The 13,629-nt window shown below is 47.9% G+C and overlaps 1 protein-coding gene across 1 annotated transcript in view; it reads right to left on the bottom strand.

Moving 5' to 3' along the window:
* LOC149369441 (PDZ domain-containing protein 8-like) overlaps window positions 1-13,629 on the bottom strand; it is a 57,960-nt gene that overhangs the window by 11,530 nt on the left and 32,801 nt on the right. The window contains exons 15-17 of the mRNA XM_089575612.1: window positions 11,974-12,080; window positions 8,389-8,547; window positions 874-973 (exon numbers count right to left, since the gene is read on the bottom strand). Coding sequence (XP_089431738.1) covers window positions 874-973; window positions 8,389-8,547; window positions 11,974-12,080 — 366 coding nt within the window. The remainder of the gene's footprint in view (window positions 1-873; window positions 974-8,388; window positions 8,548-11,973; window positions 12,081-13,629) is intronic.

Raw genomic sequence — 13,629 nt, 5'->3', positions numbered from 1 at the left:
AGCTTTTGAGACGAAGGAACAGTCGTCGTATAAAGTCCTGAAACGCGAGGAAATCCAATGCATACTTTGCGCACGAAAATGACACAGCGCTTGAGGCGCGCAGGGAACCACGTGTTAGCGCAATGTCCGTTCCCGACCCGTTCCAAGGTATGCGGCGTTAAATTAGAATTCCCGGCTTTTTGTACCACGCCCTGCACTTTCGTTTGCTTGGTCGCTTGGTTCAAGGAAATGTATGTAGTCGTGGACAGCAATCTGGCCGTTATTTGCGAGATCGACGAATCAAAAGAAAATGCAGGCCAAGACAATAAAGCCGGTATTTCGAATAAGACGCCCTAGAAACTATATCATGTCAACAACGGACGCTGCGTTTGCGTGTCTCAGGCGCTCAGTCTCCACTGTGAGAAAAAAAAAACATATTTTCTTTCTCTTCAGGACCTTAGAGAACTTTTCCATTCTTTCAGGAATCTATATGGCATCGTTTTGTTCGCAGCTACTTACTCACATTGCCACTAGGCGCCAGACTGTGTAAATTAAAAAATTTAATGAGTATATCCTAGTAATGTATCTATTTAGTATGATTTTTAAGTAACCTCTGTCGCGGCTGAGTGTGCGCTTGTACGTATGTACCTGCTATTTCAAACCCCCTATCTTTGTATATTTGAAAGTGTTCGCTAAAAAACCCGGTACATCGCTGTGGCGTGAAGTCGGTTACAACACTGCTTCTTTGGAAGCAGAGATAACAAAAATATTGTTGCGCTTTTTATAAAACGAATAACGCAAAAGCGGTCTGTAAAGTTTCTCAGATGGCACTATACGTTAGCCTAGTGAACACCTGACTTGTTGCGTGCGTACATTTGTGTATATAAACCTTACCCTGTTGTCGCAGTACTTGCAGAATATGATCTTCTTTAAGGGGACATCTTCAAAGACGTGGCTGAGGTTTTTGGAAGCTTGTGTCTTCATTGAGGAAGACCTGCGTGGCATATGTTAAGCCGCTTTAGTAAAGCTTATCGCACGCGTCCATAGTGCGTCAAATCTACGTAACTTTCTGAACAGGGTTCACAGATCCCGAAAGAAAACTAGTTATGTCAAACAAAAGAGCACAATTAGTATACTCCTCAGATACTCATCAGGTAGCAGCGGCAGCGACACGGCTAGATCGCTAACGGCGAAACTGCCTTCTGTTGCGCTTCCCTTTCTGGAATGCTCCAACAACTGGGAACCAAAGAACGCCGTTTCGTTGCCGTAAAGCGACGTCGAGGCTGCCGCTACCGAGTCCGGTCATCGAGCGCTTGGCACGCTGAGTTTTGTGCAGACGCTACAAAATTTAATGGGAGCATCGCAGCGGTGACCACAGGGCAGCAGTGGCAGCGGTGCGACTGTGTCCTCAACAGGACCATGTAATTATATTACTGAGGTCATAGGAAAAGCGCACAAGCGAGCGGTATTCAATTATTTGCCACCGCGTTCTAAAATCGTTTGAGCTGACTTCATCAACACCGAATATATCAGCGGCTGAAAATTATCCTCTTCCCTTCCTCCCTCAACTCATACACGCCGAAGGGCCAGAAAAAAATTACCGACGATTACGTTACTTCCTAATGCGAAATTTGAGCGCAGCAAATAAGCTGTTTCACCTTTTCGATAGATTGAGGCAAAGAAATCGAGCAACACATGTATGCGCTATCACAGAGTTTTTTTTTTATTTTTCACACGTATTCCTTTAACAAAGATTCCACTAACAGTTCTTGACAGTCATGAAGGAAGCTTTGTGGTCGGAGAAATAGACTGATATATGTTCGACTTGGTACACCAATGCTTGATTCTCAAAGACGAGATCTATACAAGTGCCTCGCGAGGTTGTCACAGCCGTGCGACGCGTTACGAGCGAGAGGAACGGGATGTTCTCCCGCATAAGTGTTAGGAAATTGCTGTTTGTCTTTATGTCAACATTAAAGTCCCCCACTACTAACATCGGTGTGGATCGATGGACGGTTAATGCGAGTTGCAGGAAGTGCACGACGTCTTTCGTGAGTGCGGTAGGGGCGAAGTAGGCAGCTACTACCAGCAAGCCGTTGGGCAACTTTGCGGCGCACAGTTCGCCAACTTCATGTGACGTGCCAAACATTTCGACTGGTATTGCAGAGAGACCTGTGCGCAAGTAGATAGCGACTCCCGCCGCTCTGTTGTGGTCTCTGCGAGCACCACAGCAGTATAGGAAATCTATGATTTCGAGAGGCTCTTCGGGATCCATCCAGGTTTCAGCAAAGTACAGAGGAATGGCGCAGAATGTGATCGTGGTGTACGTCCTTGGCATGTGCGGCAAGGGAGCGTACGTTAAGAATGTGGTTGTGAATGATGAATCAAGTGCTGCCAGCGAATGACGCGTCCATTGGCCGTCTGCGTGTGTTACTGATGTGTGGTTAACATGTTAAGCTTCGCCTGTAAGAGTGGAACGCGACAGCGTCTTGCAACGCTGCCAGGGAGTCCACAGAACGCCATCGCCAATTCGGCTGTACGCCTTGCTGGACGGTAAATTTATTTTTTGAGGAAAGGAAATGTATCTCTCTCGCATATCTGGGTGGACACCTGCACCTCGCCGTAAGGGAAAGGGGGAAGATGGGAGTGAACGAAGACGCCGTATTAGCTAGACGCGCCTTTGTTCATTCAAAACCATTCAGCTGGCATTACGGAGTGGCTAGCGTGCTCGTATCGCACTCCGGAGACCCTGGTTCGATTCCCCAACTCGACCAATTTCGTTCTCGGTTTTATTGATTTATGCGGTCTAACTAGAAAGGTTAATTAGGCTATTTCATATTTATGTTATTGTATTTCTATCCATCGTGTTCTGTCATTAACCTGTCAATTGTTGGAACTGTCTAGGATGTTCGACACAACGTATATGAAACGAGCAACGTCTTACTGAGTGGGGAAGTGCGTGGTGGTGGAGGGAACGCGGCTTCGTACTTATCTGTTTTTTTTCAGCAGCGTCTCCTTCCGCGGACGCTGTTGTCGCTGCGGCGCGCGTCTTTTCTGTTCTTCTGACCTCTTCATTCTCGTCTATATTAATTAGGTTAATTGATTAATTAAGCAATTAACTAAACTCAGTCCAACTTAGTTGCAGCATTACTATACGATCCCTTTGATTGGTTGCATGGTTACTAGGCAAAGTACAATTGGCCCCATTTGAAATTCGCGCACTGTGACGTCACGAGCATTTCGACCAATTGAAAAGCGTGACATTGGGGGCGGAGCTGGTTACGAGGCCGACGCCGACGCGAAACCCAGGAACGGACGCCAAAGAGCTGCGCTCTAAAAAAGAAAAGAAAACAGGCCGCAACTGCACCCCTCCGCGCCACATCCCGGCCTTGCGACAGGCTCGGCCAATGAGAAGGCTCCTTTATATCAGCGGGGTCGAGACGGCTTAGAACGGGCGGTTAGGTGTCGCTCTAATGCGCTGACGCAGCAATTTTTAAAAACTGTGAATTGCAGGGTAGACGCAGAGAGCTTAAATTTGGCTGTAAGGCTCACAAAACCACCTCTCCAGATTTTGTGCTTTAGGACAAGGACATCAAAATCATTCCAGGGTCCCTTCAACGGCAAGGCTCCCTTTGTGACGGGTGAGTGCAATATTAAGGCGGAAGCCTTTAATGTCTCATCGTTGTAAGCAGCAGTTGTCGACAGAAAATGTCACGCTTTTCAATTGGTGGAAACGGTCGTGACGTCACAGTGCGCGAATTTCAAATGGGGCCAATTGTACTTTCTTTGCCTAGTAACCATGCAACCAATTGAAGGGATCGTATAGTGATGCTCCAATTAAGTGGGACAGAGCTTAGTTAATTGCTTAATTACCCAATTTGCCTAGTTAGCTGTACTAGTCAGGCCATATAAATAAATAAAACCGATTAAGAAATTGGTCGAGCTCAGGAATCGAACCCCGGTCTTCGGCGTGAGAGACGAGAATGCTATCCACTCCGCCATGCTAGCTCGATGGTTTGGAATGAACAAAGGCGCGTCTAGTGAATACGGTGTCTTCAGTCACTCTCATCCTCCTCCATTCCCTTCCCGCGAGGTTTAGGTGTCCACCGACAAATGAGGGACAGATACATTTCCTTTCCTCAAAAACCAATTTACTGACGAGCGAGGCGTAGAACCGAATGGGCGATGGCGTTCTATGGACTCCTTGGCAGCGTTGCAAGACGCTGTCGCGTTCTACTGTTAGGGGTATCAGTGACCACACTTTAGGTCAAAAAAGTGCCCCCCTGAATTTTGTGAGACAGTTACTGCGTAATTTCCTTTCCTCAAATACAATTTTCATTTTCTTCATTACGGCTCCTCTTTATCTATCTTCTTTCACTCCCACTTCCTCCCTTCCTCTACGGTGCGGTTCGGGTGTCCACCGAGATGACAGAGAATTACTGCGCCATTTCCTTTCCTCAAAAAGCGTTGCGTTCAAAGGGCAAGGCATCGCGCTTTACGGGTGGTGTTCCGAGGACTCCCTGGCAGCGCTACAACGCGCTGTCGCGTTGCACCCCTAAAGGCGAAGCTTAAGCGTAATTAATTAGCAGTTGATTAATATTCAGTCATTAATCAGTAATTAACCATTAATTAGTGATTTGTCATCACTTACTGATTAGTACTCAATTATATGTGACGCCACCGGTGCCACAGAAACAGCGAAGGTGGTGCGGGAAACGCTTCCGCCTCTACCCACTTTAGACAGTCAAAGTGCCCCCTGAATTTTTTGCGCAAGTGCATTTCACAAATGTCATTGCTTTTGCCGCTGCTGCCGCCACTGCTGCCATTGCTGGGTTGCCAAAAAGTGTTTTAAGGCGGAAGCCTTTAATGCCTCATCGTTGTAAGCAGGAGTTGTCGACAGAAAATGTCACGCTTTTCAATTGGTCGAAACGGCCGTGACGTCACAGGGCGCGAATTTCAAATGGGGCCAATTGTACTTTGGCTAGTAACCTTGCAACCAATTAAAGGATCGTATAGTGATGCTCCAACTAAGAGGGACTGAGTTTAGTTAATTGCTTAATTAAATCAATTAGCCTACTAAGATAGAGAAGAATAAAGAGGTCAGAAGAAAGCGGAAAAGAAAAGAAAATAATATAAACAGCCGCGTAGCAGTAACAACCGCGTCCGCAAAAACAGACCCTGCCGAAAAAAAAAAAAAAACAGATAACCGTCCGAAGCCTCGTTCGCTCCACCACCACCTACTTCTCCACCCAGTTTCTCGTTTCATATACATTGTGTCGAACATCCCAGACAGTTCCAACATTTCAGAGGTGAAGGACAGAACGCGATGGATAGAATTGCAATAGTACAAATATCAAATAGCCTAATTAACCTTTCCAGTCAGACCACATAAATCAATAAAACCGAATACGGAATTGATAGAGTTGGGGAATCGAACCAGGGTCTCCGCAGTGCGACACGAGCACGCTAGCCACTCCGCCATGCCAGCTGAACGGTTTGGAATGAACAAAGGCGCGTCTAGCTAACAGCGTCTTCGTTCACTCCCATCTTTCCCCCTTCCCTTACGGCGAGGTTCAGGTGTCCACCCAGATATGCGAGAGAGAGAGAGAGAGATACATTTCCTTTCCTCAAAAATAAATTTACCCTCCAGCAAGGCGTAGAACCGAATGGGCGATGGCGTTCTGTGGACTCCCTGGCAGCGTTGCAAGACGCTGTCGCCTTCCACTCTTAGAGGCGAAGCTCAACATCTTAACCACACATCAGTGACACAAGCAGACAGCCAATGGACGCGTCATTCGCTGGCAGCACTTGAATCATCATTCACAACCACATTCGTGGCAGAATGCTGTACTCAGGCTTTCGCCTTGCACCACTTTAGTCGCCAAAGTGGCTCCTAATTTTTTATGTTGTTTTGTTGAATTGCGTGATTCCGAGAAGAAATGTCCAACGTATGTTCCTCTTGCAAGTAATCTATACATGACGACATGCCGTATGTGAAATGCACGGAGTGCCAATGCGTATACCATTTCGTAAATGCGTGGGAGTATTAAAGAAATCCTTTAAAGTAAAAAAAACAAGGGCAAAAAAGTCTCGCCTTGTATCGCGTCCCGCGAAAACGGGTTTCGCAATGGCAGCAAAGAGAGTAATTTAGAACTCGATGTAGAGGATGCTCGCTCTCTATCCTAAAGAAACTTAGTGCGAGTAAACGCTCTGCACCGACTTTCGCGTAAACAAGCACTCCACTTGCTCAGCACCTAACAAAAATGATACAAAACGCCCATATCACCTTCCCACTGAATGGAAGTCCAACGTTTCTTCCTTTTAAACCACATCCCTTAAAGATGTACACATCAACGCGCGATCAGTAAACAATAAATTCGGATCGGAAACATATTTTTCAGCTAATTTTTGTAAACGTTTCGCATGGTACTCTTGAGTGAAACATGGAGCACCGGCGCACATAAAATCTACAAAATGAAATAAAAACGCGCCAACTGAATAGGCTTGCTCGTAATTGCGGCAAATGGCCCTGCTGTTGGATGTAAATAAAAAAAGTGAAATGCTGAATCCGTAAAGCGTAATTAAGCTGGACTACGAGATGATATCATCGCATGTGTGCAAATATATTTACTCTGTTAGCGCCAGCAGAGTGCCGATGGAGCTGGTTTTTTTTTTTAAATTCAATGACCACTTATTGGCTTTGTAGCTGACGGAGTTAACTTCAGCGTCTACATGATAGCAGAGAATTTGACACCATTTGGCTCCAAATGCTGCAACTAACGCAACTGAAATCCCGACTAGAGCAACAGCCGGAAGTCAATGCTCTTTCGACTTGTCCATTTCTAATTTCTCCCACCCGAATATTGAGACCGGCATCTTACACTCCTGAAATGAGCGATCATCTTCCTGTGTTCGTGTGGATGGTTGTGCCAGCCCTAAAATTATTGCAGTAAGAAGGTATTAACTAAGTTTAAAGGACCCAAATTATTCATCTAGTAACGCCAAAGAGGCTTTTAGTAAGTTTCCTTTATCATTTTTAAACAACTGTACCACTTTTGCTTTCCCTATACAATGAGCAAACCTTCAGGGAAAAAAACAATTTGATGCGACACATAAGCTCCGCCTCAAGGGTATGACGCCATAGCGTAATGGGTTATTTCATGCAGAAGGTCATTCTCTATATTCATAGGTCCCTGTAGTCCTCATACTCTGCCTAGCGCATTGTTGCCGCGGTTAAGCGATGCGTGACTGCCCTGCGATGGGCCTTGTTTGGCCCAGGTTGCTCTTTCCGAGCGACTTATCATTCATTTAACTGCCACCTGCCTTAGTGGGCAGGTTGTGATGACGCCGCAAGATTATGTAACCTAGGTGGGCTACCTGCCTCCTAGATTGGTCTCTGGGGTCCTCTTGCCAGAGCCATGTCCGTTATTTCGTTGCGAAAGCAACACTACGCGAGTCGCGGAGGCATTTCAAGGAGCTGACGCAAGGCCATACTGCGCATGCGCGAGGACGGCGCACAGTTGGCGCGCCGCCGCTGCCGTCGCTGCGCGGGTGACTCAGAGGTGCCGCCGCCGCACTCGCCAGTTGCGCATGCGCAGTAGCGGCGCATAGATAGCGTGCCGGGGCCGCCGCCGCGCGCTCTCCATCGCCTCTCTCTCCTCGTTGCTTTCGCAATCCTCCAGGTTTAACCGGAGCTAAACCACTGCCAATTTTTTCGCTCGTAACGGCAACACCAGATTTTTTGGTAAACGGGGCCTTTAACGCTCTCGAGTTAAGAGTAAACCATGGATCAAACCAGAGTTAAGGCAATAAATAAAAATTAAGGGTAAGCTATATAGAACGTTTAAATGACACACCGGATTGACGATTTGAGGTTGTTCAAGGAATTTTTAAACAGATTAACAAAGAAACAGCGATCAGCTCGGACAGATTATTACTCCACATTTCTTCAGTCCAGAGGCGTGGCCATGATGGGGCTTGGGACCGGGTAAACGCATTGCTGCAATGTGACCAGTCACACAAAACACCGTCCGAAACTTGAAGACTGATTGCAAAGAACTAACAGCACTGAGCTGGGTCATGTGGTGGGATAGTCCGTTTGAACTGTTAGCCGCGAATAAGCGGGGGAAACTTTGAAACCCTGCAACTTTCGGAAAGCTGGATAAGGTAGATCGAACCTAGCGTTTAGTGTGCGATTTTTAAAAGAGAAAGCACAGTAGCTCCTATATATACGCGCATGCTAAACTTTCGAAAAGAAACATTGGGAAATGGGTTTCGCCTGCCTCACTACTGTTTGTGCGTGAGGCGAACAGCTAATGCCTTTTCCCGCAACAAATGATATCTTCGGCGGCCGCAATTCACAGCACCTTACGTCTGGTGACGAACCAGACATTGCTTGCACACGCTCACCAGCTGGACTCGAGGCCCATGAGGTCGTGAACTTCCTCCACGTCTTGTTGAGGACCTCCCTTGAACTTGTACTCCCCCTTGAACACAAAGTGAAGAGTGATGTCTCCGTAACAGAGCCGGGGATCGAATCCGTTCAGCGACGAGTACTTCACCAGGTCCCTGGAAAGCACGGTTTAAGGTGGAAAGAAGGGGTCAGTCGCATAGCACGCGTAGCAGCTTGACGTTATCAAGCGGACGTAAGCCAGGTGGGTGCTAAGTTTTAACTAAGCTATAAAGAAAAAAGAAGGCCACTTCCGCCCAACCTGCTATGAAGAATATTGCGGCTTTATGCCGAAAATTCGGCTCAGGACACATGACCGTAGAATGTTTTTTTAACTGATGTTTGTGGACAAACCTTAGAGAAGCTCTTTTCCCACTGATATTTCAACCATGGATTCTATCAAAACATAGTGACTGGCTAGTTGGTTCTGCATACTGGAAAATTGCAGCGCAGCAGTAACAAGGACGAGACGAGAAGGACGCAAACACTGGATTTTATGATGAGAGCTGTATTTTATTTTGAGACGTAGAAACGAAACACGACAACATGAAAGATGCCGGCGTTTCTTTGTAGCCTTTCTTTTTGGATATTTAGGCGTCAGCCAGGCTGTGTAAAATGAAAGTGACTGTGTCTGCGACCTCCCAAAGTTGCTTCAACTGCAGGATGGGTATTATGGAGCACAGGAGAAGTATTTTGCTCCTGTCCCGCTTAGCAATCGGACGTGTACTGCGAAAATGACCTGACTTCCCAGAAAGGTAGCGAACTTTCATCTCACCGATTCAGTTAGCCAATTAGCCACAATCTGAGGCGCTGTAATTTTTTCCTCACATTAGGACAAGCCCCGTGACTTCGCCGCAAGCGCAGCAAGCGCCGAGTTTGTACTTCGGGCTCATCGTAGACACGGCCAGCCTCGCTCACCTCTGCTAGCACCCCAAACTGCCAACGCATCGTGTGGCGCGCACACTCCTGTACGACTCATTGAATTCCCTGGTGCTGCGCAACTGATCTGCTCGATTCGACGTTGGAGCAAAACATACAACAGTGGCACCGCCTCCCGCACACTTAATACGAATTATCAAGCGCGTGGCCTGCGCTTGACAATGAAAACAGCGACGAGGTGCGCTGACCGCTGAGTCCTAGGCTATGCTAGGGTGGCTGCAGGGCATCCGCTACCGCCAGCCGCCGCAACCGCGCCGAGGAGCATGGTCTCGGACACAGCAGCCAAAACTCTGTGCTGAAAGAATCGTGAAAGAATCGAACTAAACGCGGAACAGGCGTACCAAACAGAGCATAAACAATAGCAAATGTCTCCAAGGAAGCTTTCATGCTGCGTGTCGAAGCTGGTGGTATGATAAAGTTCCATGGCTCGGATCCCTTGTTTCACGCACATTTTACTCCGAGTGGGGTGAAGCTGTCGTTCTGCGGAAACGTCGGTGCCGTTGTGTGCGTCCGAGGCTTCCTCACAAGGGCAAAAAGGGGGAGCTAGAGCCCAACAGAGAAGCGATAGAGAGTAGCGCCGCAGTGCCTCACGCGGAGCGGAGAATTACTAAGGGGGCGTGAGAGGGGAAAACGATGAGGGTAGACGGTGCGCGGCTGATTCATATGAGTAGGCTGCGTGCCGAGAGGCTCTTGCAATGAGCACACGCGTGCGCTGTGCGCTCTCGCCCCAGCGTGGACGGCCATGGAAGCGGCGGTAGCCCGTCGCGCTAGTGCGCTGAGCAAGCGGTGAGACAGCGCTCGTCCCTGCCTCTTCCGTGCTTTATCTCTTTGGTATCTCACACCAACTTAGCTGAAAGCAACAGCGACAGAGGCGCCAACGACTACGATAACGGCGGTGACGACAACTACAGCAGAACGAAGATTCTACAGCAGATGTAATACAAGTAGAGCCGGTCCTTTGGTGCGTATCGAGGAACCCAGTCGCCGCGTTCGGCGGGTAGAATACCAGCGGCTTACACGGCAACGTCAGCGAGAACCGAACTTCCGCAGGGCATAAATCGACTTGAGAAAGCGGAGTGTCGGAAAGCCTAGGCAGAAGCGAAAAGAAAGTGACCGGCGCACGCCGCTCTACGTGAAGCGGAGGCAGCGGCGCGGAAAAGAAAGCCAAGAGCACGCTGAACAGCCCAAGACAGAAACCAAGCGCCGAAAAGAGGAAAAGGCGTTCTTCTGAATGTTCCGCTAGGAGCATTTTAATATGTGTGCTTGGCGTGCAACCGCCTGTGGCAAAAAAAAAAAAAAAAAAAACGACCTGAAGTCCTTACGGGTGACCAAGCACTCCGTGTTTTGAAAGGCGTTTAGCTCCTTGGACGTTACAATGTTCATGGTTTTGCGCCATGTGCTTCTAAAGCGTAAAAGAGAACAAGACGTCCTCTGCTCCGTAAGCGATGGATATGCGCACCAAACTGTGACGCAAGGTTCAGTCACACAGTTGCGGTATCCCCAGTCTAATACCCCTGTCACACGGCCAGTTTCAATGGCCATCGAGTCAAGGGCCATCGAGATTTTCGATCGTCATCGAATTCGAGGGAGTTGTGGTGCTGCTACACGGCAAATCTCAATGGCCATTGAAATCGTTTTCGCGTCTTACACCAAGCTCGTGTGGCGCCACAATCGCTACGTTCGGTTTCGCGCAAATAACAAAAATATTTTTACGAAACCTAACTAAATGTTGAAATATACTTTTTTTTGCAGTCATAACGCGCGTTCACACTTGTCAAAAAATCCGGCGCGCGAAGCGGGTTCGCTCGCCGCAAAAACTAGGACCTGTTCTCATTTGTTGACGCCGGGGCGAGCTGGAACCGCCGCATCACTGCTGTTTCTCGCTTTTGCACACCACGTCGCCGCTCACGGCGTACGCAGATACAGTGAAAAAAGAGCATAAATTTGCGCTGTCTACGAACCACAAGCGTATGCATGCTTACGTACGCTAAACACAAGCGCATTCTCACTTTAAGTTCAGCGTATGCTAGCACAGACGCAAAAATAAACTCAGCCTATAGTGGCGCCATCTGGTTGTCAGGACGGGAACTATTGCTGTCAACAAACGGACTGTCCTTTTAAGCCTAGCAGCGGCAGAATCGTCATTCTAAATACAAAATAAAGCAAATTTATCACTTATACGTTTTCTTACAGGCAAGGCGAGACAAAGCGAAAGACCGGTGCCCCATTTATGACCAGTGAACAGACAGGAAAAGGAAGCAACAACGAGAATTCAGTCCGAAGCGAGGGGTCCGGCTTTGAAGGGCGCCGCCATGTTTGCCGTTCGAAGCAATGCTAGCAACCCTGGGCAACGCTTGAAGGCCCTCCAAATCTCGATAGAGTTCCGCGTTGCTCCGTTGACTCGATAGACTATTGACTCGATGGCTATCCAAACCGCCCGTGTAGCAGCGCTCGATCGCCTTTGAGTCGATAGACTATCGGTTCGAGGGCCTTCGAAACGGCCGTGTGACAGGGGTATAAAACACGCTGCGCAAACGAAAAGGTAAATCATCATCCCAAAAGCGAAATCATTAAAAGCCAAAGTCAAAACCCCCACATTCACTTACTTAGGCAGTTGCTGAAATTCGGGACACAGCAGCTTTATCACCGGACCAAAGAATCCCTGCGTGGTCTTCTGGCATTCGTCCAGGACATAGGTGAGCGGAATGCTATTCTGTGAACGGAATGTGTGCTTATGCTTAGAATGACTTGTATTACACTTACGCCGTGTGCGAAATGCAATTTACGTGCAACTGGTTGCAGCAAATGGCCCAAATGTGTGGCGATGTATTGGTAGAGTGCTTGCCGTTTTCTTGCGGTCGAGAGTACTACATTGACCTCTGTCGCTGTTCTGCGAGCATGTCGCTCAGAGTTTGCATGCATTGAGATCTATCCTCTCAAAGCGACCCCACAAACTTTTACAGTGAAGTGTATCGTAGCGCACACCCTCAGAACCTTATTGTTTCCTCTCCCGAGAAGGTATTACTCTTTTGAGCCCACCTAAAAAAAACGAGCGCGTTCCCAAGAACGGCCGTTTACGGACCCACGTGGCCCGGGAGCGTGTTTATTTTTCAGCGCAAACCCAGCCAGGCCACTGCTCATTGGCTCGCTGTACTGTGCACGTCACTTCCGCTCCGATCAGTACGCAAGCATTAAAATCTACAAAACTATCTACACAAACGTTTCGTATGCATACAAAATATAATGAATCTTTGAGAAACTAGATTTGAACGTTTAGTTTGGTCACGTGACTAGATTGCAATCACGTGACATGACGTGACTTTAGTCAACAGTCGAAATGGCCGCTTTAAAGGTCGTCGTGGCAAGTTACGGTAGAGTGCCATGGTTACAGGTTCTAGAGCACTGTATCACGGTGTTTTCGGGCAGTTGTACGCAAGTGGTTCCAAGACCAGTGCAAGCCGCCTAGCTGGATCCAGGATACTTGCCTCTGAATGGTTAAAGTGCGCCGATTCCAAGGTGCTTTGCAAGCCGCGCGGTTGGATGCTAGATATGCGTATTGCATTCGTAGGACGTACGCGGTGGCGATGTAACGAAGCGTTTGTGGCCGTGTTGCAAGCGTTTATAATTCCTGTGAGGATCACCACGGACAGCGCCGAGTAACAGCTGCTCACCTTGGAGAAAGGAGGCTGCTCATGGTGAATTTCCTGTGCGTGCAGCATAAGCTACACAGCACAGTGACAGTGTCCGAGAAGTGAAAGTGGTTGCGGTCGGAGCAAGTGCCTCTCCGCCGAGGCAGAAAAGTGCGCACGTGCGAAGGCTCACTACGCATGCAGTGTGTTCCGAATGCTGAAATGAATTTGGCGTTGTGCAGCTAGTCGTACTGGTTGCAGTGATCTCGACCGAAGCGACCGTTGTTATACGCATATCTCTTTTGCAATAACTGTCTGCAGGGAGGAAGCCTGTTTACATATTACAGTGACAACTACTGTGCACTGCTAGGGAAACGCTCGTCCCATCCTGTCTCTTCTCTCGTGATCGTCCTTTTTTGCGCCTTCCCCTGGCCAATTTTTTTTCTATCACAAATGTAAAACCACTGCTGTGTGCTATTTTGAATAACTCACTAATAATTTAAAATATATAACCTTAGCTATTTGAAAAATGTGATTTAGTAATTATGACGGTTGTTAGCAGCTTGTACTGCAGCCTGGCTTGTTCCACTCAGTGTGTTCGACTCGATAGAGGATTCGTGTGCAGTGTGCAAG

The sequence above is a fragment of the Amblyomma mixtum genome, chromosome 1, assembly GCF_055824585.1.
Source record: "Amblyomma mixtum isolate Tamu chromosome 1, ASM5582458v1, whole genome shotgun sequence".
Lineage (NCBI taxonomy): Eukaryota > Metazoa > Arthropoda > Arachnida > Ixodida > Ixodidae > Amblyomma > Amblyomma mixtum.
The sequence above is the reverse complement of the archived record's forward strand: the minus strand, read 5'-3'. Positions and strand labels throughout refer to the sequence as shown.